Here is a 21,794-nt window from a genome sequence, read left to right on the forward strand (position 1 = left end):
TGCGTGCGTGGGTGTGCGTGCGTGGGTGTGAGCAGGTGACGATGTACCCGCGCGGGCGCTCGGTGACCGAGCTCGAGATTTCCCAGTGTACCTTGCACGACCCCGGCAGAGCGTTCTTCTACTTCCGCGACAGCTCCTTCATCAGGTACGACGTCCCCACTGCCAGAGGAGGCGCGTTGGCGCGTGCGCCACGCACCTCCATTGCCCCTTGCCCGCCGTTATACGGATGGCATCGCGACTCTTGAACATCACTGCGATCCTGTCCTGAGTGTCGCGTCCGTCACATCACGGAGGAGGAATTCTGTGCGGGGCTGGGAGATGGGAAGGCATCGCGAGGCGGGCCGTACCAACTGCGCCTGAGTGCGTGGGGTGAGGCAGTCACGAGCATTGACGAATCGATGACAAATGTTTTTGCCTGATCCAGCATGTTCATTTAGTTTATTTTAATAAGGCAATGCTAACTATATCTCTCTAAAGTACATTCGCAGACCTTTTACACAATTATTCGTACGGTTTCCTCCATGTACCATTTGGGAGATCCAGAGCGTGACGGACGGGCACCAGCGAATTACATCGAGAGATTCATACTGAGTACTCACCGCTACCACATTTGTCGCTGGTTCCTTCCGGAACGACGAAGTCCGGTTTCAAATTCTCACTCCCACCACCACCACCGCCGCTACGGCGTTCCGCTCTGCTCTGGCTCGTTCCGCTCCATTCCCACCCCTGGTTTTAGTGAATTCTTTATTTTCCTACTTTGCTGCTGAGAACTGAAATCCCGCTCCTACAGTTGGTATGACGTGTGCTTTGTGCATATTTGTACGATGGCGCTCGGCATAGTTATTTGAAAAAGTGGAGTGTATGTTAGTTTAGCATTTTTTTACAAATGATTACAGTTTGTTTTTTGCAATTCAGTTATATGTGTGAATGTGGGTGTGTGCGAACATGCATATGTCTTTGTCTTTGTCAATATGTACATGTGTACGAGCGCACGAGCGTGTCCTCGCGTGTCTGTGTCCTCGGGTGTCTGTGCATGTCTGCGCATGTGTCTTGTGTCTGTGCATGTGTCTGTGCATGTGTCTGTGTCTGCATGTGTCCGTGTCCTCGCGTGTCTGTGTCTGCATATGTCTGTGTGCATGTGTCTGTCTGCACGTGTCCTCGCTTGTCTGTACATGTGTCTGTGCATGTGTCTGTCTGCACGTGTCCTCGCGTGTCTGTGCATGTCTTAATGTGTATCTGAATGTGGACACGCGTGTCCACGCGCGCGTTCACTGGCGGACACCCGCAGCTCCGTCCCCACGGAGTGGGTTGCAGATTTCGCGGCCGAGTCCGACGAGGCCATGGCACGCCAAGAGGACCTGAAGCGGCGCATCATGGAGAGCGGCCTGCCCGTCATGGAGCGGTGGGTACCGGGTGGTTCCACACCACCACATAGCCGGCGAGTTAGGGCTTTCTGCGATCAAAGAGAGGCAGCTGTCGAGCATGGGTGCGAGGAGACTGCACTTATGGGTGAATCACGGCCATCAGTGAACACATTTTTAGTAAATTTATTTCACAGCACCGCTGCAGGGAGCAATCGGGGTTCATTCGGATCGCTGGGGGTTACTCGTGTCTCTGGAAAATGTAGGCACCCAAATGTCTGTCATAAGAGCCTCCGCCACCCGACACTGCCAAACATAATGGGCTACGTTAGGCGGTGGAGGGTGTTAGGACATAAATGTGGCCAGATTTTTACGTGGACCTAACCCAAAAATCTACCTTAATATTGGCTGCGAAAACCTACAAAGTTTTTTTTTGGGTGCAATTGTGAACAATAGCCATATCACACATAAGTACATCTAATCGGCATACTCATTGGTTCACTGCAGCTCAAAGACTCACTCCTTCAAGGCATGTGGTGAAGTTAGAAGATGTCCATGTGCTCGGCATTTGAAGGCCTGTAAGACCCCAGAATCAGTCATTTTGCCGACAATGTGTTACGGGACGCAGTTCCATATCCGGACAGCAGAGTGAAAGGGAGCTTCTGTCCAGGGAGCATGTTCTGACATGCTGAACTTAAGGACTTAAGGGAAGTCCTTCAGTTCCATCGTCACGTGAGTTTGCATGATTGGTGAACGCGATGTGCGCGCGTGCTCCCTCCAGGTACCCGTGTGTGTGGGGCGGCGTGGCGGGCGGCATGCCAGGCGTGGCGGGCCTTGAGGAGTTTGGGAAGGCCGTGCTGCACGACCTGTGGACCGCCATCAGCAAGGAGGCGGCAGAGAGGGTCCGTTGGTTTTTCAAACTGCTGTGTTTTGTTTTGTCAGAGTAAAAAAAAAAATACGTCCGGGTATATTATTTATTTTCATGAAGCTAGAAGACGGCATGCACGTACAACGCCCAGTCCGCGAGCACGCAGGTCACTCATCCCTGGTGTCGCGAGCTCTCGCCCGGTTCAGCAAACTTGAAACATCTCAGCAAAGCCCCCGACTCCTCCTTATAATGGCTCGGCTTGCCCCGCAGGCAGCCAATCGAGAGCTCTGCCGCGTGGCCGCGCGCCGCACTGCCGCGCAGGGCGCTCTCGATGGGCTTGATCCGCGCCCAGCCCATCGAGAGCGCGTGCGACCACGCGCGGGGCTTGACGGGAGGCTGCGGTGCGCGTGCAGGGCCGCGGCGACGACGACGGAGAGGGCGGCGCCGTCTCAGAGCACGAGCGGCAGGCCGCGTTCGTGGCGATGCAGGCCAGCCGGGCGAGCGCCCGCAGGGGCCCGCTGCAGGAGGCCGCGGCGGGGCTGCGCGCCACCGAGGCCGGCGGCGCGGTGCTCGTGCGGGGAGCCAGCGCCAGCGGCAAGACCGTGCTCATGGTGAGAGGAGCCGGCGTGCTCCGCGAGCCGTGCGCGTGGTGAGCGCACTGCAGTTGAGTCTCGGGTGCGGGCAGCAGCAGCAGCAGCCATCACCATGGGATGCTTCTTGAATCTGGCAAGCCGCCCTGGTTATTACTTTGGTGTGTATTCACCATAAATACGCACCATCTGCTTCACTGTGGTCATTAAATATCCCCTGGCATCATTGTAAACGAGTAGGCCATGCGCACCGATGTTGTGGCCCAAAGATTAAAACAATTACACCGCAGGTTTTGCTCGATTGGGAGTGCGTACGTGGAGTAATTTGCGAGTGATTTTTTTTACGTGTTTGTGTCTTGCGTTGTGTGGTACAGGCACAGCTGGCGGACCTCCTGGCTCAGGGGAGGAGCAGCGAGGAAGCCCACGGGCCCTGCGCGCCCAGCGACGTGCTGCCTTTCTTTAGCGATGCGTGCGGCGAGCAGCCATCCGCCTCCTCCGCCCTCTCGTACCTCTGCACAGGCCTGCGGGCCAGGCTTGGGCTGTCGGGCTCCATTCCCACCTCTCAGCCGTAAGTTCACGTGCATGCAGTTAGAAAGTCACAGTGAGATCCTACTGCTCGGTGAGAATTGAGGCGGTGCTCACCTACCGTTTACAGCCCTGAGCCAGTGGTGGAAATTCCATATTCCTATGGCAGGAGTAATTCTATCCATAGGACAACCACTGGACTTGCCCACAAAATAGCATCTATTTTTTAGCGGTCGGAATGATGGGCTGAGTCAACCCCCAACCAGGATTTTAATTCTCGCGCCCTTCTAATTGCGAGCCGCTTGCTCCAGCACTGAGCAATCGAAACTCCTTGAGCTCCACGAGAGGCAACAGAGAAGCGCCATCTCCCGTGTCGGTGGGGAGCAGCTGCAAGCTGGTGGAGTGCTTCTCCTGACACGTGTTTCTTTAACCTGCTTGCAAATTTACTGCTCATCTTAGTAAAAAACAACAATTCTGGGCAAGGAATCCTTATCTCAACTTACTTGAATTTATATCGCGGATTGGTTTCTAGTTTCTTATTTACATAAGTAATCAATGTATCTCTTCAACTGCGTGATAAACATCAAGCCTTGTAAAATGCCACTTTTAAAAATCCATCTGTTTATGGATTCTGTTGGCTGCTCTGTCACGCGGCGTTTTGCACGGATTTGTTGGTGCCGGCTGTGCGCAGGGCATTGGCGTCGCTTTTTAAGAGCCTGCTCATGCAGGCCGGAGGAACTGGCGCCGAGAGGGTGCCGGTCGCCGGCGCGGGAGCGCGGCGCGGGCGGCCGGACTTCGTCGGCGAAGCCGCGGCCCGGCGTTGCCGCAAGCCTGGGCTCATCCTCACCGTGCTCGTGGACGGACTGGACGGCCAGCTCGGACGCTCCGCCGACTGGCTGCCCATCCCCATCCCGCCCGTGAGTCGCCCGCGCACGCCGCCTCTCCCCCACCGCGTGACCGCGCCGGAGTTCCGCGGCTCACGAGGCGCCCCGAGCCGTGCCACTGCGATGCCGTGTTCTCGCGGCGTACTCATCGACGTCACACAATGGCGGCGTCGTTATCCCCGCCCGCCCCTGGCCCTGCTTGGCTCCGAGTCGGATTCAGATGGCTCGTGAGGCCTGCGCGACGCGGTTTGGTTCTACAACGTGGAGCCCATCGGAAAATTTTATCTGCGTTTTAATTTAAATCTGGCTCTGGACGTAGTAATATGTTTGCTTCATGGCGTAACAGTTACAAAAAGTAATCTTTGAACTTACACGTGCTTCATTCCTCAGCAACACATCTTATCTCAACATTCGAAGGGCACCCCCAGTGACAGCTGCCCCTGTGTGGCAGAAGGTGACTCGGCCTACAAACGGGCATTGCTCTGCCAGCAGGAGGCGCCGGTCGCTGTGTGTAGACACTTTGTTGGCTCACTGTAGCAATGGACATTGAGAAGGAGTTGTTGTTGCTCGTAGCGGAAGGCTGTCGATGCGAGGGGGCGTGCGGACCGGTGTGACGTGTTGACGTTGCGCACCGACTTGGCTGCATGTAGGGGGTGCGGCTGGTGGTGAGCGCTACACTGGGCTCGAGCCTGGACAAGGCCCTGCTGAGGGTTTGCTCGGTGGCCCAGGTCTGCGTGGGGCCACTCGAGCGGCAGGAGAAGGCCGACTTGGTGCGCCGCACCCTGGCCTCCCACCACAAGAAATTGGATGAGTCGCACTCCAACAATCAGGTGGGTCGCTCACTCGGCGCGCGCTCCATCCACCCCGGCTGAGCAGGAAGCCTGGACGTCACCCGCCGCTGCTTGGGCGTCTGTGATGAAGAGATTGCGTAGCTCATCGGATTCCTCCAGTCTAAATGAAGATTCTGATTCTGTGTCAACCACTTTTTCACGTTGACTGGACACCTTGGAAGAGGTGGGAGTACCCACATTTTATCCCACCGCACGTGACCCGCCGATTTTAGACTAATTCCGGTGTTCACTATGAGGCGGAGGGGGGGGGGGGGGGTTGGATTTTAGCACCTCGTTCCATTGTTTCGGCCGTCGCTCCGGAAGATGGAATCGAACCTTGACCTCTGCATCACGAGTCCAGCGCGCTGACCGTTACCCTGCGCAGCTCGTGCGGACGGTGCCGTTGCGGGGTACTCGAGTGTGGCGCGGTGCGCTCCAAGCCTCCGTGTGTTCAGGAGGGAACGCGGGACTCGCTACTTCCTCAATGCTATCCCTTGAGTGCATTCAATTTGGTTCTTTTCGGTAAAGTCACGTAGGTAAAAAATAAAACAACAAAAATCACGACGTTTCGGCCACAACACAAGTGGCCTTCATCAGGTGAAGGGACCGTGCTGTCACGAAGACAGTGTTCGTGACAGCACGGTCCCTTCACCTGATGAAGGCCACTTGTGTTGTGGCCGAAACGTCGTGATTTTTGTTGTTTTATTTTTTACCTACGTGACTTTACCGAATAGAACCAAAGAGTATGGATCCTTGCAGTCACAAAAGCTTCAAATCTATAAATGCATTCAATTTGTTTGTAAACGAGCGTGTGCGTCGCGTGTATCGCGTGCACAGATGTCACTGCTGCTCGCCAAGCGGGAGTCTCGCTGCCCTCTGTTCCTCGCCATCGCCTGCCGGGAGCTGCGTGCATTCGGGCTCTTCAGCAAGGTGATGGCGTCGTCACCGCCGCCCTTGTCCTTCACACCTGGGTGCCTTTCTACCAACGCGAGGCCATGCGGAATGCTTCATCGTGATCGGCCAAACTCACAACCTTCTGATCGCGAGCCGCTCGCTCTGCTGCTGAGCCAACTGCTGTGGCACACGAGCTGAGATAATGTTGTCCTGAGCGTGCTTGATGCTGTTTTAAACAAATTGCCATGCATCTGATTGCTAAATGTGCTTGTGAGAGTTTTTTATCACCATTTGCACACGAGACAATTTTAAATTGTTTGCCTATGTCGGGTGGTGGAGGGTCTTAACAACACAAGTGTGGCCAGATCATGAAGTGGCCTCAACCAAGGGTCAATTACGAATTGTAACGTTGGCTACGGAAACCCGCGGCGTATTGAAGAGTCGGCGGGGACCGTTCTGCCGCCCACTGTAGGTGAGCGAGAGGATCAAGCAAATGCCGCAGACGGTGAGCGGCCTGCTACAGGAGGTGCTCGCACGCCTGGAGGACGACCACGGCGCCCCCACCGTGCGGGCCGCCCTCGCCTCGCTCTGCTGCAGCCGCACAGGTGGTGCCCTCGCTCACGCGTCCCGCACGACGTGGCGCCCTGGGCGTGTCCCGCACGACGTGGCGCCCTGGGCGTGTGCCGCACGACGTGGCGCCCTGGGCGTGTCCCGCACGACGTGGCGCCCTGGGCGTGTCCCGCACGACGTGATGCCCTCGCTCGCGTGTCCCGCACGACGTGGCGCCCTGGGCGCGTCCCGCACGACGTGGCGCGCTCAGCTCCTGCCGGGGGTTTTTGCCGCGGTGGCCCCGGCCGCGGTCCTGAAATTGCCACCTTGTTCTTGAGTCGAGCGCCGCGTTGTCGTGCACCGCAGACCCTCTGGCTGCGTGGTCCCTACCGCTCGGCAGGCACGTGGCGACTCGCAGGGTGGACGCGACGTCGCACTCGCCCACGCGGGAGAAGGGGCTCAGGTGATCGAGCCTCTGAAACTGAGCCGATCACGAAGCTGGGTGAATATTTGGGTATGAGGAGGAAACCGCCCTGACTACTCTATCTGCATGCTCCTCGCCAGTGATCTGCTGCTCGTCAAAGTGATTCCCCGAGCATCGAGGCAGGCGCTCATCTGTTCAGTGGTGGAAATTGTGGGGTCGAGTCTCTCCATAGAACAACCACGATTGACTTCCCCACAAAGTGGTATGCATACATTTGATCAACCCCAAACCGGAGGTTTGGCTCAGTCAACCCGCTGCCCGCTGCCCGCTGCCCGCTGCCCCCTGCCCCCAAGCCTCCTGGTGGCCAGCGCCGCGCTCCGTGTCATCGCGTGGTGTTTGTGATCGCAGGCCTGGCCGACGAGGACCTGCGACAGGTCGTGAGCCTGTGCCTGGCCGCTGGGCTGTGGGCGACGGAGCCCGGAGCTCCAGGCAAACGCAAGGCGGCCAAGACCGTGCACGATCCCTTGGAGTTCTGGGAGAAGCTCGACGCGCTGCCGATGTCGCCCTGCAACGCCCTGCCCATGGCCCGCTTCAGTCACCTAATCCGTGAGCTCAGGAGGTCCGTTGGCTGCAACCCGCCGATTGACGCTTGTGGCCTACGCGTTAAAGTGACGCTCGTGCCGCGCACTCGCCGCAAACACGGCACGGCGGCGACCTTGAAGATGTGTCGCGCACGGTGAACGCTCGGTGTTGTGTTCAGAAATAGACGCGCATTGATTACATGCATTTATCAGCTAAGAATTTGTTTTACGGGTATTGGTCAAACGTCCCATTGATGAAAAATTATCTGCAAATGACTCAATAGGGATTACACCCAGCAGCAATATTTCCCTCCTTCTTTGAAAACTTGGCAGCAACCTCCTGAAGAAGCTCCTGCAAGTGACCCACTCCCTGGTGCTGCGAGGCCGCGAGTTTGTGCCCCTCCCTGCTGGTCCGAGGCCGCGAGTTTGTGCCGCTCTCTGGTGATGTGAGGCCGCGTGTTTGTGCCTCTCCCTGGTGGTGTGAGGCCGCGAGTTTGTGCCGCTCCCTGGCCGCGTGTTTGTTCCGTAGCTTTGCCGGCGGATCGTGCAGCAGCGAGGGCTCGGCGACCGGGCACCTGCAACTGCTGTCCCAGGAGCCGGCGCTGTTGGCGGTGCGCTCGCGATACCTGCATCGGGGCGACTCGGAAAGCCTCGCTCACACGGCTATTGCAGGTCCGTAATGCGCGTGGCATCATACGAAACAAAAAGATGCCCCGTGTAGCCTTCGCAGGCTGTTGGGGCAAGTGCTGTTAGCGAGCGCCTACGAATGCCGGGCTCATCACGCGGTGGGCAAATTTTCGTATGGGTTGCAACACACTGCCGGTTGCTTCCGTGCCACTGCGCTGCTGTCAACGCAGCGTGGCGACTGCCGTCTCCCTGGTGGCGTCAGCTCCCCTGCGCTCCATGTCCGCTCTCCTCCCGGTGCCCCCGCTCAGCACGGCTTCCTCCCCTACGACCGAGCGGCGTGAGCGTTACTACTCCTGAGTGCGACATCTCCGTGTGAGTGTCTGCCCACCAGAGTCTTGCCTGCACGAGGAACCGGCACTGCCAACGATTGCCCACGCTCTGTGTCCAACTCCACTATTGAGCGTTTAAACGTGTGAGAGAAAACCCACGCGTCCGAGGTTGGGGGCGGAGGGGGGGTAACGCTCAATCCCCGTACAGACGAAAGTTAACCCACTTGCTGTACTGCTGCCATACGTTGGCAAGTCGGGAGATGGCGACCTTGGGCCGCCTGGGTGGGGAGGGAGTTTCGTAAGCGCGTGCGATCCACCAGCCCAATTGACCCTTCCCATGCTTTGCCCCACAGTGCATCTGCTCAAGAAGTTGAAGCCGTGGCAGGATGGACGCGTGCCACGCGTGGACCCAGACGTCCTGGCTGAGCTGCCTTACCACCTGGTACGTCAGGCCTCTGTGGTCGTCTCATCCACCCACCCTCCTGCTTGTCTACCCACCTACCCTCCTACCCACCTGCCTATCTACCCTCCCAGTAAACACGCAACGTTGGGTCAACGTTGCGCGTGGTTGGTATCGTTGTACTAACGTTGGCCCGACGATGCATGTTTACTGGGCCCCGCCCACCTGCCCCTTCCTGCTCACCTGACTACCACCCAATTGTGTAGCTCAACTTTTCAGCTGAAAATGTGCCGGAACATTTCCTGCACACAAACATTTCACGAGTTGTTGGCGTGTTTTGCGCGCTCTGCCGTTCTTGTGTCAGAGCTGCTTTGGCACAGTCGTGGACGACACCGGCAGCGCATCGCGTGTCGCTGGCTCTCGTTGTGATCCCGGCACCTACACTACTGCACTTGACTAGTGACTTGGCGATTGCAGGTCCATGCGGGGCTGGCGGTGAAACTGGGTCACCTGCTGGCCGACCTCCGATTCCTCTACCTCAAAATTGCCAACCGCACCGTCCCCCAACTTCTGGAAGACTTCGACCTCTACGGTAGCCCGGGTTTTCTCCTCCCTATACCCAAGTGGGAGAGTTTCTCGCAAGCATCGTGCACTGATGATGTTGTGGTCGTCAGCCAGGACTTTGCGCAAGAGCGCAGAAGCGTGGTCACCACATCTACGCCTCTATATAAGGAACGAAACAGGTGGATTTCTCCACAAATCTGGCTGTCGCCTGATGAAGCTAGTTGTAATTACTGGCGAAACGTCGTACTCAGATTGTAAATATTGTGGCTTGGCTCTCCAACACACCGGTGTGCTGTACTAGTGACGAATTGGCCACGTTCTGTTTACGTGGCAACCCTTACTAGTTGGCTGTGTCGGGTTGTGGCGGGTTTTATGGACACATTTAGATATTTACGCCATCTAACCCCAAACAAACCTCTATTATGAATCATTACAAGGTTTGCAATGGTTTACACCAAAGTCGGTAACACGCGTGAGACTGAAGCGCGGATAGCGCAGAGAAACCTAAACTTCAGCTGACACAGACAAAAGCTAACGACATAAAATGTTAACACGATTTTACATTTAATAGACTGAATCCCACGGAAGAGGTGATCGCGTGTGCGCATCGTGTGCGTTGTTTTCAGCGACTTCCGTTGCCCAGCAGGGGCTCGCCCCTTGCCCGGACGTGGAAGGGTTGCGAGAGTTTGTGAGCCAGAACCAGCACATCCTGCGTCGGAGCCCAAGGCTGATGTGGCAGCAGGCCATCAACTCGGCCCCCGGGTCTCCTGCCAGCGTGCAGGCCGTGTCGCTGGCGGTGGAGGCCTCCTGGGCCACGCGAGGAGTCACGAGCCCGCGGCCGGGCTTCGTCGTCGAGTGGGTCAACAGGCACCATGCTGCCCCAGCTGCCCTGCGGTACGGGGGGATGAGTTAATCAGTGGAGCGACGAGGGTTTCTCTTGTTGATTGATCGGTGGAGCGAAGAGGATTTGTCCTCTTGATGGAACGGTGGAGCGACAAGAGTTTGATTGATCAGTGGAGCGACGAGAGTTTCTCCTGTTGATTGATCGGTGTTTTGACCAGAGTTTGATCAGTGAAGCGACGAGGGTTTCTCCGCTTGCTTCCGCGCCTCCAGGACGACGGGAGGCTTCACGGGGGAGCCGTGGTGCCTGGCGACGTGCGTGCGCAGCGACGCGGTCATCGTGGCAACCGGCCTGGGGCACGTGCAGCTGCTGCACATCGACACGGGCAAGGCAAGCGCCGCCGCCGCCTCTCCCCGTGATTTGCTCCGGACGCAGCCGCCGCTTAGCACGCAGGGCTCAAAGGCCCAAGACGTTAAGCGGCCAGCAACAAACCGCACCGTCAGAGTTGTAGGAGATGAGAATTATACGCAACTAGCTTTACTACCCGGCTTCACCCGAGGCTTGGATTCTTGTCTTGGATTAATACACGGCCTACGGGAGGGTGGGGGGGGGGTGGGGTGCGTGACGTCAGCAGGCACACTGCGTAACGCTTCCGCATGCGGGTGACATGACAGATGTGACGTCACCGCTCACTTGCCGTGCAATATAATACATCCATTATTGCGCCCCCCCACCCCCCCCCCCCCCCCCCCAAAATACAAAAGTCAAATTTTTATACTTTTTGCATTGTGTACAGTCTGGAAGCTACGCACATGCCAAATTTAAAGTTTGTTGCATGTTCGAACAGACATTCACAAATTTCCCTTTTATATATATAGATGAGGAGACGGCTTTGTGGTCCCACCTTTGCGAAAATTGAAACATTACCTGCAAATTGCTCACTTGGAATAACACAGTGCGTGACAACTGGGTGACAGTCGGGCATTAGTCTGGCAGTAGGGAGTGATGAATTACTGGGGACACTCATAAACCATCCCACCCCCTTGATCCTGAGCGCAAGGCGGGCAGCAGAAGCGATCTTTGACCAACAACGTAACAAGTTGTGCCCGATTCAGCAACACGTTCATTTAAAAGAATAAAGCAGTGTTTCATTTCTAGATTTGAAGCTTTCGTGACCGCAATGATCCATACTCTTTGGTTCTATTCGGTAAAGTCACGTAGGTAAAAAATAAAACAACAAAAATCACGACGTTTCGGCCACAACACAAGCGGCCTTCATCAGGTGTAGGGACCGGACTGTCCTCTGGACAGTCCTCTGGTCAGTCCGGTCCCTTCACCTGATGAAGGCCACTTGTGTTGTGGCCGAAACGTCGTGATTTTTGTTATATTATTTTATTTTTACCTATGTGACTTTACCGAATAGAACCAAAGAGTACAGTGTTTCATTGTTTTATATTTCTATACAGGGTGGCGCAAAAGTCAGGACACATAGGGTTATTTCGTTTATTTTAACACTGGCATTAAAATAGTTTATTCTTTACGTGAATATTTTGTCGATTTTCTTTACGAATATCTTTCTTCTCCAAGGAGCTGCAGAGCGTGTCCGCACACAGCGAAGGCATCTCCGCATGCTGCTTTCTGTCCGAAAACCTCATCTGCCTGGGCACGAGTAATGGACAGATGTCCACGTGGAACATCCGGGAGGGATACAGGTAGCATTATGCAACGGACTGCAAACACAACGCCCCCGCGTCGCTTTGGGGACCTCACGCGGCTCCTCCAGCCTGGCAGCTCGGTGTGGAGAAACGTGGATTTCCGTAACCCTGTGCTGCGTGAGAGACGGTGTCGGTGGAGCTCTGCTGTTAGCGCTGAGGTTCTCTCCCCGTGTGCGTGCGTGTGTGCGTGCGTGCGCAGGGTGCTGAGTGTGCAGGCGCACAGGCTGCGCGTGTCTGGCTGTGCTCCCAGCACCTGCGGCAGGCAGGTGCTGACGGTGTCATGGGACTGTTCACTCAAGGTGCCCAACGCAAACCGCCGCTCCCACCATTACCCGGCAACGGCAGCGGCGGCCGCCGTTCGCCACTACGTGGCGGTGATGTTACCACGGCGCTTGTGTCCCAGGCTCGGTGCACTTTGAGGCCGTCGCGTAAAGTGGCAAAAGGTCACGGGACAGACCCAGGTGTTATAGGTTAAATTACCGAGATGACTGGCAGATGCACCACCTGTGCCTCATGCGCACGCACATTCACCAACATTCGTACGTGGATTTACAGAGGTCGCCCAAGAACTACAACATTCTACCGTGTGATGTGCAGAATACATTTTCTGAAGGCGTTCAATTTTTATAAAACTGATTTAGTTCATGGTTGGTTGTGTGAAGGTTTGGAGTGCGGGCTGTGTGTGCATGTGTTCTGTAGAGCAGCGGTTAGTGCACTGCGCTACAAACCCAGCGACCCGAGTTCGATTCTCGCTCACGGCCAACACCATTGACAATTATCTGCACAGGTCCTGAGTCTCCACCTAGGTCGACTCAGCCTCAGATGAGTACCTGGTGCGGTGTGTAAACATCACCGCACTCGCACCCAGACAGTCGGCAAGGCTACACGGGGGATCTTCGTCTCTGCGCGCGGTGTAGATTTGGAGCGTGACCGAGGGGCGTTGCGTCGCCGAGCTGAGTTCCAGCCGGCCGCTCTCCTGCGTCGCCGTTCACCCCCTGGGTGCGCTCGCGGTCACCGGCAGCTGGGACTCGGCGCTCGTCACGTGGGACGTCTTCCACCTCCGGCGCGTTTCCGTGAGCGCCCTCCCCTCCCGCGCCTCTGTTCGCACGACGCCGTGCGCGCAACAGTGACGCTAGCGACGTTCGGTGCGTACGCGGCGTCGTTGGCGCACATTTGCGACACCACACCACGGTTCCTCCCGCATGGTGGCCCGCGCAGAAAGCCGCAGACGAGCGGGGAAGGTGGCCAGAACCGACGTCAACAATCGCCCAAGCTCTGTGGTCCCATATTGGGATGTTTGGTCAAGAGCTGCACGCACAAACTCGTGCACGCGCGCGTATCCGCACGCTCACGCAGGCGTCCACCAGCCCGTGCCACGGACTCTGCCGTGAGTTGAATTGGTACCAGTCGGTGCGAGCCACTATAGGCAGCGAGTCATTTAAATGCTTGGTTTTCAAAGTCTGGGAATGTTGCACCGAATAAACGTTTGGCTATGTATTGTCAGCGCCCCCAAAATTGTGCAACAGCAGTGAAAAGCTAGCAAAAGGAAGGAAGCGATAGCGAGGTGTGGTAGCAATCAATGGCTGTGATGACCGTTGTCCTTGACCGTGTGATGCGCGCCGTTTGCCCTTTGCGATTGCTCCGCGTGCCGCGCCTAGACTCTGCGTGGCCATGGTGCAGCAGTCCGCGCGGTGGCCTACAGCCCGTCCGGCAAGTACCTGGCCTCGGCTGCCCTGGATGGCGAGGTCATATTGTGGTCGTCTGAGTCGGGCACCGTCCTGGGCACCTACCTGGGCCACAAAGGCCCGGTGAACTGTGTCCAGTTCACCCCAGATGGTCGCTATCTGCTAACCGGAGGCGATGACAACAAGGTAAATACGGGTATGTGAGTAAAGGTACGTGGCGGCGTGCGTGTGTCTTGGCTATGGGAGAACCCGGGCGAAGCGCATGCAGAACAGGCGGAGGACACATGACTTCGCACAGAGAGACGCCCACGTCGTGAATCGAACCCAGGCGTTTTATTTTTTTGTTCCGCGAGGCCACGAGCTTAAGATGTTTTTCTTGTTCGTGTTTTTGTTTTTTTGTTTGTTGCGGTTGCACCCGATTCAAGAGCCAAATGGCTCACGGGGCTATACCAACATAAAGAAACTGAAAACTGAAAAACTGAAACCTTGTCTGCAGGTGCGGGTGTGGACGGGGGGGCTCGGCCGGCCGGTGGCGGTACTGGGTGGCCCGGGACGGGACGCGGTGCCGGTGGCGGTGGTGGCGGCGCTCTGTGTGTCAGGGAGCCCGGACGGCTCCCAGCTCGCCGTGGGGCTGCACAGCGGCGGCGTGCGCGTGCACGGCGTCCACTCGGGTGAACGCCCCCCCCCCCCGCCTCCCGCCCCCCGCAAGCGCCGCAGCAGGGCGCGCACGCGGCCCGAGGTCGCGAATTGTAACCTTCGTGCGTGAAGATGGCGCGCACGCTTTCCGCGAGTCAGAAACTCCCAGGCGGCTTACGTCACACCTCGTCTCCATGATTAAAAGTTCCCACCCCCTCAGGGGCAGCTGTCTCTGTGGGCGCTAGGCCTGGAAGCGGGCACTGGCCGATGATAGCTGTGTATAATCCTAAATTAATACTTTGCGGATTTTTTTTTTACAATTTTGGCAAGTTTGGACAATGACACCAGAACACAGCGGCCATTCGTTTTGAATGACATGTCGGATCTTTGACGTCCACTGTGTGGTAGACGGAGCGTAGTATTTTACGGTTATTTCACTCACATTATTTACCAGGTTGGCCTGTTGGATTCGAACCACAAACCTCTGCGACAAGCGGCAAATGCTGTGACACGCTGGGCCGTGTCACTGCCCCACGTGCTTCCTTACAGTTTTTATTCCAATGTTTATATTTCAAAATTCCAACGACAGATCACTGAACAATGTCACGAACAAAACCACAGCATATATCAATTAGATTTTAAACTTACGTTCATTCAATGAGATCTCATTCAGTGAAAGTTAACGACAGTGTAAGTTGCATTGGTTTATTTTTCCAGTTGACGTATTGTCTCGAAGTAGTGATGTAGGACTTCTGGGGTCGTCTCTACCCCTTGCTGCTGTTCCAGACACAAGGCAGATGCATTCATCACAAACAAGGTCATCGAACACTCGGCAGTTGTAGTTGCATCGTCGCCTTTGTGCAGGATGGCTCGTTGACTTAGCCTCACCAGTATTTTGCTCTCACTCTTTCTGAGCTGTAGCTGCTGAAATTTGACTTCAGTGTTCATTTAACGTATAGAGCACACCCCCATCGTCAGATCCACAGTAAATAATCAGAATAATATCCATCGTACTCATTATAGATTTTGGGTTAGGCCACGCAATGATCTAATGAAAGTGAACACTGATTGTGCATGACCTCGCAATGTGTTTGTTAAGGCTCTATGGGGGATCTTTGTTTGGTTTGTTGTGGAGAGCGATGGTGCAGTGGTTAGCGCACTGTGCTGCAAACCCTGCGACCAGTGTTCGATCCTGCTCATATCGAATAACATTGGCCAATATTTGAACCGGTCCTGGGCCTTCCCTAGCTTGACTCAGCCTTAATTGAGTACCTGGTAAGATGTTTAAACATCGCTACTGGGGAGACAAAGAAAGGCGGGTCTGGTGCTAGCCACCCACCCCCTCGTGCGCCTCGCCAGCCTTAACAGGTGCTCGTGAACAGCACTTGCCCCCTCAGTGTGTTAAAGGCTCCACGGGGGACCTATTGTCTTTGCTAGGCATCACCGTGGAGGTGCAGGCCCACCCGCACGCGGTGCACTGCGTCGTGTGGCTGCTGGACGCTGGCGGCACGGCGCTGGCGTCCGGCTCGGAGGGCGGCTCCGTGAAGGTGTGGCGGCTCAGCGGCGAGGAGGCCCTGGGCGACGCGGCGGCCCTGACCCTGAACCGGACGCTGCAGGGCCTCAGCGGCGCCGTGCGCGCCCTCGCCTGCTCCGACCGCTTCCTCGCCGCCGCCTCCGGTGCGCGTTCCTCTTGCGTCCACCCCTCGCGCCGCCCCGGGCGCCAACGTCGGTTGAGGTCCCGCAGTCACGTGACTCCCGTGCGCTTTACGTTGCCAGTAGAAGCCAAAGTGATTCCCTGCCCAGTTGAGTGCTGATGCGGTGCTCATCTCCCGTTCACGGCCCTGAGCCGTTTTCCAGAACGTCGATCGGAGCCCGCGCTGTATGAACTTGGGTGGGGTACCTACATGTGAAATGCACGCGTCCTGTCTATGTACAGACTACCGCTTCTAAATCCCCAATAGTTAGATCTTGACTTAAAGCTTTTGTGACTGCAGGAAATCATATTATTTGTGTCTTTCGGTAAAGTCACGTAGATAGGTTCAAAGAAAGTAAATAACTAAAAGCTGCAACGTTTCGGTTGCAACACAAGCGGTCGTCATCAGGAAAATGGGTCCCTTTTCCTGATGACGACCGTAGTTTGTTATTTTCTTTGAACCTATCTACGTGACTTTACCGAAAGACCCAAAGAATATGATCCCCAATAGTTCCATATGTATTACAATTTTTTTTTCCAATGAGTATAATGCATATGGAAAATATACCGGACACAAATACTACACACACGTACCGTAGAAACGGCGCCGTTGCCTCGCGCTCTGCGCATCGTTCCGCAGACGACGCCATGGTGGTGCTGTGGCCGATCGGGGAGGCCCTCGGCGGCCAGGGTGAGGCGACGAGCGCCCCGAGCGGCGTGCTGTGGGGTCATGAGGGAGCCGTCACCTGCTGCTGCTTCAGTCCCGACGGCTCTCAGTTGCTCACGGGCAGCAAGGACCGGGTATGGAATAATCGCAATCCCAGCGCAGCCGCGAGCAGTGCATGGCCGTGTGGCCGTGTCATTAGAAGTCAAAGTGTGGCCGTGCGGCCGTGCGGCCGTGGCTGTGCGGCCATGTGACCGTGTGGCCATGTGACCGTGTGGCTGCGTGTGGGACGCAGAGCCTGGTCTTCTGGGAGGTGCAAGCCTCCCGGGCCCGGCTGCGTGTGCCCAGCTCCCACGGCGACTGGGTGACGGGCGTGCACTGGGACCGCGACGGGGAAACCGTGGTAAGTCCTCAGCGCGAGTCTGCCGCCTGCGTCGTTTGGAATTAACGACGCGCGATGGCGCCGTTCCGCTTTCGGCAGGAATGCACCGCTCCCACGCGTTGCCTCGCGTGTCATGTGACCCACTGCGTTGCGCGCACAGCGCCCTGGCTGAGAACACTGTGGCCCGATGGGAGCCGTGCATTCGCCCGCTGTTTGTGAGCGTGCCACCCTCACACGTTTGAGATGAAATAATAATATATTTTTTTATTATCATCAATATAATTATCGGTGGCCTTGGAGGCATTTCCAGGGGAAGCTCTGGAAGCGCCGTGTTGTTGTTGTCAGCTCGAGGCGTCGCCTTTGTGTCGCCGCGTGGTTCCCCCTCTCGTTTTCCAGGTGTCCTGCTCAAACGACTGCACCGTGAAGGTGTGGGATGCCAGCACGGGCCACCTGCAGCGAGAATTGAGGGGCCACCAGAGCTCTGTTAACTGCGTGAGCGTCACGGTGAGTAAGCTGAGCCCAGGCCCCCGAAGGACCAAAGCATCTCTGGAATTGAGCAACGTTATCGTACGAGCTTGGCGAAAAGAGAAGTTGGGAGGGAAGTCCAAAGTGGAGCAGTGCGAAGGAAAACGCAAGTCTGCTGGTGAACTGCAGTGTGGTGGTTGAACGTGGTGCGGATGTGACGATGGATGGTGTATTATGAGACATCCTTTGCCAGTACTACGACGGATGGTGTGTTTGGGTATTCCATACAACCCTCCACCACGCAACATGGCCAAACAAATAAAATTGTCACATGGTGTACGAGCGTTTAATGCACCAATTGTTATTGTCTCCGCTCACTCACCGGCAAGTTGAAGAGCAATTGTCACAAATCTTGCAACCAGGAAGCAATCGTTGGCAACAAGATCTGGGCATCCCTGGTGATCACTCAAGGACCTGACGGGCACACGGGGAGAGATTCTGCCGTTAGTCGAGATGTTTCTCCCGTTGGATCGAGTCTGGTTGTTCTCATTCTGAAGTTGTCCTCCTCCTTTCCAGGACGGGGTGATTCTCTCGGGAAGCTCCGATGGGGAGCTCCGTGCGTGGCGCTGCTCGGGCCAGGAGGTGGCGTGCATCCCCGCACACGCGCAGCGCATCAACGGCGCCTGGGTCTGGCTGCAGCAGCAGCAGCAGGGTGCAGGTGGGCAGCACCCGGGCCCAACGCCGAACTTCGCGCTGCTGCTGCTGCTGCTGCCGCTGCTGCCGCTGCTACCGCTGCGTATTTTGTTCGAATTTGTGAATGACGAGAAAACCCATCTCGAGCAAACCCATCTCATCAGTGTACTCTCCCGATGAATCCCAATAAGGACGAAACCAGTCTACAGTTGTCTCTGTCTCACTGGTTCCTGTTCATTAATCACATTCACTCAATTTATTGTTGGTAATTTAAGAGAATATAACGACAGTGCATTTTCTTCAGTAACTGGTGGTTTACATCATGTGTCAAGGCTGACAGTGTTGTGTTCATACGGTGCACGTGTGCATTGTGTGCCATGTGCACCGTATGCAATCTGTTTCTTACATCTCAGCCAAAAATAACGAAGACAAATATCCCTTTGTATAGGCTTTACAAACTATAGGGGCAAGTTCTGTTAGCGAGTAGCACCTATGAAGGCCGACACGGCACACGAGGGGGTGGATGGACAGCACCACACCCGGTCACATTTGTTTTCCTAGTTGTTGAATGTTTAACACCGCACCAGGTACTCATTTGGGACCGAGTCGGCCTAGGAGAGGCCTAGGAACGGTTCAGATAATCATCGCTGGTGTTGGCCGTGAGCGGGAATCGAACTCGGGTCACTGGATTCGTACCGCAGCGCTAACCGCTGCCCTACCTGCTCCCCACAACTAAGCACAAGGAGAGGAGTATTGACACATCAGTTAGCGCACTTCTCTACGAACCCGATCACCGACGTTTGAACCAGTGCTCGGCCCGCCTCCTCTTCGCCAAACTGCAATGCCCAGCATGGTGCAGTATAATAAAAACAACCCCGTGACATGAAAGTAGTGGGGAGGCCTTCATCCACTAGTGGATTGAAAAATTATTCTAAATTATTATTATTGTTATTTTCCTTATTAACAAACACATGGCCCTTGTGGCTCATGGTTGATAGTGGTGACTACTGTGGCACCGATTGGACCACGTTGGGGGCCGTTAACACCACACGAGGTTGCTCTGGAATTACCTCACTCGGTTTCATCTCGTGGGATATTGAAAGGAGTTTAAAAAAAATCTGTTTGGTAAAGCGAGTGGCTTGCAAGTGGAAAGCTGCAAGTTCAAATCCTGATTGGGGGTTAACTCACTCTGTCATCCCTCTGCGGTTGATAAAATAAGTTCCACTTTGTGGAGAAGTCAACAGTACGTTGGAATTTCCACCATTTGGTCAGGGCTGTAAAGGGGAAATGAGCACTGCCTCACTGCTCAATTGAGCCGAATTTCTATTGTCAAACGTAAACTTTTTGCGATGTTTTTTTTTCCCGCCAAGTTGTTGACCGTGCTCGATACCGCGGTGCCTCACAGGGAAGCGGCCGGGGGAGGCGCTCTCCGAGGCACTGCGTGCGGCCTCCGCCAGCGACGACGGCACCGTGCGGATCTGGGCCCCACTCATGGTGCGTCGCTCGCCCTGCCTGGCCGCGCGTCGCTCGCCCTGCCTTGCCAAGCGTCGCTCGCCCTGCCTGGCCAAGCGCCGCTCGCCCTGCCTGGCCACGCGTCGCTCGCCCTGCCTGGCCAAGCGTCGCTCGCCCTGCCTGGCCACGCGTCGCTCGCCCTGCCTGGCCAAGCGTCGCTCGCCCTGCCTGGCCAAGCGTCGCTCGCCCTGCCTGGCCGCGCGTCGCTCGCCCTGCCTGGCCACGCGTCGCTCGCCCTGCCTGGCCAAGCGTCGCTCGCCCTGCCTGGCCACGCGTCGCTCGCCCTGCCTGGCCGTGGCGCGCTTGTCTACTCACACGCAGTAGCGTCGCAGAACTCTGTAGCGAGCAGTGCATCACGCTGTGTTCGAGAACGCCTTCTCGTGCCCATTCAATGGCACAGCAGACCTGAGAGCAGACGCTGGGGGACCATCAGGGCAGATCTCGGAGGCCGCTGCGAATCTCCAATGCAGCTGCAGCGCGATCTGGCAGAGAGGAGAACGTGTCAGCGATATTGTGTGCACTGAGGCTGTAACCACGCTCCCCCCTCCCACCGGATGTTTGTCCGGCCTCAGGGCAGCGAGCTGGCGTCTCTGAGCGAACACTCAGGCCCAGTGCAGGCTCTGGCTGTAACAGCACTCTCCAATTACGCCCTCTCTGCCTCCAAGGATGGCTCCGTCAAGATGTGGCAACTCCGTATTCTGCCCGGTGAGACGCGGGCATTCCCCATCCACCCCACCCTGGTTGGTCAGGGTTGGGCATTCCGACAGTTGTTCATCGCGATCATGGAGGCCGGGTGGTGAACGGGGACCCCACGTTGCATCACCGCCACCGTGAATCGTGCGTGCACAGCATTCACGGTATTGTGGGTCAGTGTTGTTGATGCCTCTTTATCTTTACTCTTTGGTTTTATTCGGTAAAGTCACGTAGGTAAAAAATAAAACAACAAAAAAATTCACGACGTTTCGGCCACAACACAAGTGGCCTTCATCAGGTGAAGGGACCGGACTGTCCAGAGGACAGCGTTGGAGTGAACCTAGAATTGATAACCTCTTTATCTTGCCGTCTCTTCCTTCCTTGTGCCAAATCACATGGCTATTGCACAGGTGACACCATGTAGGCAATTCGAATAGCATTTCTGGTCGACATTCCAGTGTCTAGATATACCGTTGTGCTTTAAAGGTGTACAAAACACCGAATTCCGTTGATGTATTTTAGAGGTTGTAAATTGGCTTTGGCCAAATACCTGCCGGTAATTTAGAAATGCATTCAAAATAAAGTCGTGAAAGTGATTTCCTTCTTGAGTGAGGATTGAGGCGGCGGTCATCTACGTTCAGATCTTGGAGCCGGTGGTGGAAATTCCACATTCCTCTGACGGGGGTGCGTTCATCCATAGGAAAACCATTGTTGACTTCCCCACAAAGTGTTCCTCACCTTAGCAACCTCAGAGTTGGAGGAATAATGGGCTGAGCAAACCCCCAGCCAGGAGTTGAACTCGCAACCTTCTGATTGTGGGGCTCTCGCTCTGCCTCCTGACCGGATTCCGGGTTTAACGGCCATTTTCATTCGTGGAGACTTGACGAGTCACGGGCGTGTGCGCGTGCGTTTGCGTGCGCGTGTGCCTGTGCATGTACGTGTTGCATGGCGCATTGTTGCTGTTGTAGCCGCCGCCAGCACGCTGCCCTGCAGGCACCAGCGCGCGGTGACGGCAGTGCAGGCGTCCCCGGGGGGGCGTCACGTGGTGTCGGGGGCTGAGGACGGCCACGTGCTGCTGTGGAGCCGCTGCTCGGGCCCCGCGCTCGCCCCAAGCGCAGCGGTGCAGGTGAGGGCTTGCGGGGAGCATCCGCGCGACCCGCGGTCAGTGAAATACAATAATTAACAACACACATGGGCACGCAGACATCAACACAAGGCAAATATACAGACGCACAGACCTTGAAGTGAAGACAGTTGGTAGAGACAGAAATCTTAACTGCGTAGCGGCAGTTAAGAGGAGGACGATGAGAGGGCAGGAATTTCCTTTCGTGGACAGTTTGCTCCAGGCCAGCTGTGCATCATTATGAGAACTTTTAGAATGTTGCAAAC

The 21,794-nt window shown here is 56.1% G+C and overlaps 1 protein-coding gene across 2 annotated transcripts in view; it reads left to right on the forward strand.

Annotated features, from left to right (window-relative positions):
* The window catches only part of TEP1 (telomerase associated protein 1), a 54,859-nt gene that overhangs the window by 25,915 nt on the left and 7,150 nt on the right, over window positions 1-21,794 (forward strand). For both annotated transcript variants that reach the window (XR_012945308.1, XM_076069682.1), the window contains exons 20-47: window positions 36-145; window positions 1,289-1,402; window positions 2,143-2,263; window positions 2,643-2,840; window positions 3,194-3,387; window positions 4,036-4,261; window positions 4,879-5,058; window positions 5,896-5,988; window positions 6,425-6,557; window positions 7,334-7,544; window positions 8,036-8,178; window positions 8,816-8,904; window positions 9,340-9,454; window positions 10,053-10,320; window positions 10,540-10,657; window positions 11,855-11,979; window positions 12,182-12,281; window positions 12,900-13,055; window positions 13,641-13,853; window positions 14,164-14,338; window positions 15,741-15,980; window positions 16,637-16,797; window positions 16,956-17,063; window positions 17,439-17,546; window positions 18,084-18,225; window positions 19,606-19,694; window positions 20,285-20,417; window positions 21,374-21,531. Coding sequence is in view for 1 of the 2 variants with exons in the window: in XM_076069682.1 (XP_075925797.1) it covers window positions 36-145; window positions 1,289-1,402; window positions 2,143-2,263; window positions 2,643-2,840; window positions 3,194-3,387; window positions 4,036-4,261; window positions 4,879-5,058; window positions 5,896-5,988; window positions 6,425-6,557; window positions 7,334-7,544; window positions 8,036-8,178; window positions 8,816-8,904; window positions 9,340-9,454; window positions 10,053-10,320; window positions 10,540-10,657; window positions 11,855-11,979; window positions 12,182-12,281; window positions 12,900-13,055; window positions 13,641-13,853; window positions 14,164-14,338; window positions 15,741-15,980; window positions 16,637-16,797; window positions 16,956-17,063; window positions 17,439-17,546; window positions 18,084-18,225; window positions 19,606-19,694; window positions 20,285-20,417; window positions 21,374-21,531 (4,221 nt within the window). In the remaining variant the exon portion in view is untranslated. The remainder of the gene's footprint in view (window positions 1-35; window positions 146-1,288; window positions 1,403-2,142; window positions 2,264-2,642; window positions 2,841-3,193; window positions 3,388-4,035; window positions 4,262-4,878; window positions 5,059-5,895; window positions 5,989-6,424; window positions 6,558-7,333; window positions 7,545-8,035; window positions 8,179-8,815; window positions 8,905-9,339; window positions 9,455-10,052; window positions 10,321-10,539; window positions 10,658-11,854; window positions 11,980-12,181; window positions 12,282-12,899; window positions 13,056-13,640; window positions 13,854-14,163; window positions 14,339-15,740; window positions 15,981-16,636; window positions 16,798-16,955; window positions 17,064-17,438; window positions 17,547-18,083; window positions 18,226-19,605; window positions 19,695-20,284; window positions 20,418-21,373; window positions 21,532-21,794) is intronic.

Source organism: Petromyzon marinus, chromosome 25 (assembly GCF_048934315.1).
Source record: "Petromyzon marinus isolate PM22_M1 ecotype Great Lakes invasive population chromosome 25, UKy_Petmar_22M1.pri1.0, whole genome shotgun sequence".
In the NCBI taxonomy this organism is placed as follows: Eukaryota; Metazoa; Chordata; class Hyperoartia; order Petromyzontiformes; family Petromyzontidae; genus Petromyzon; species Petromyzon marinus.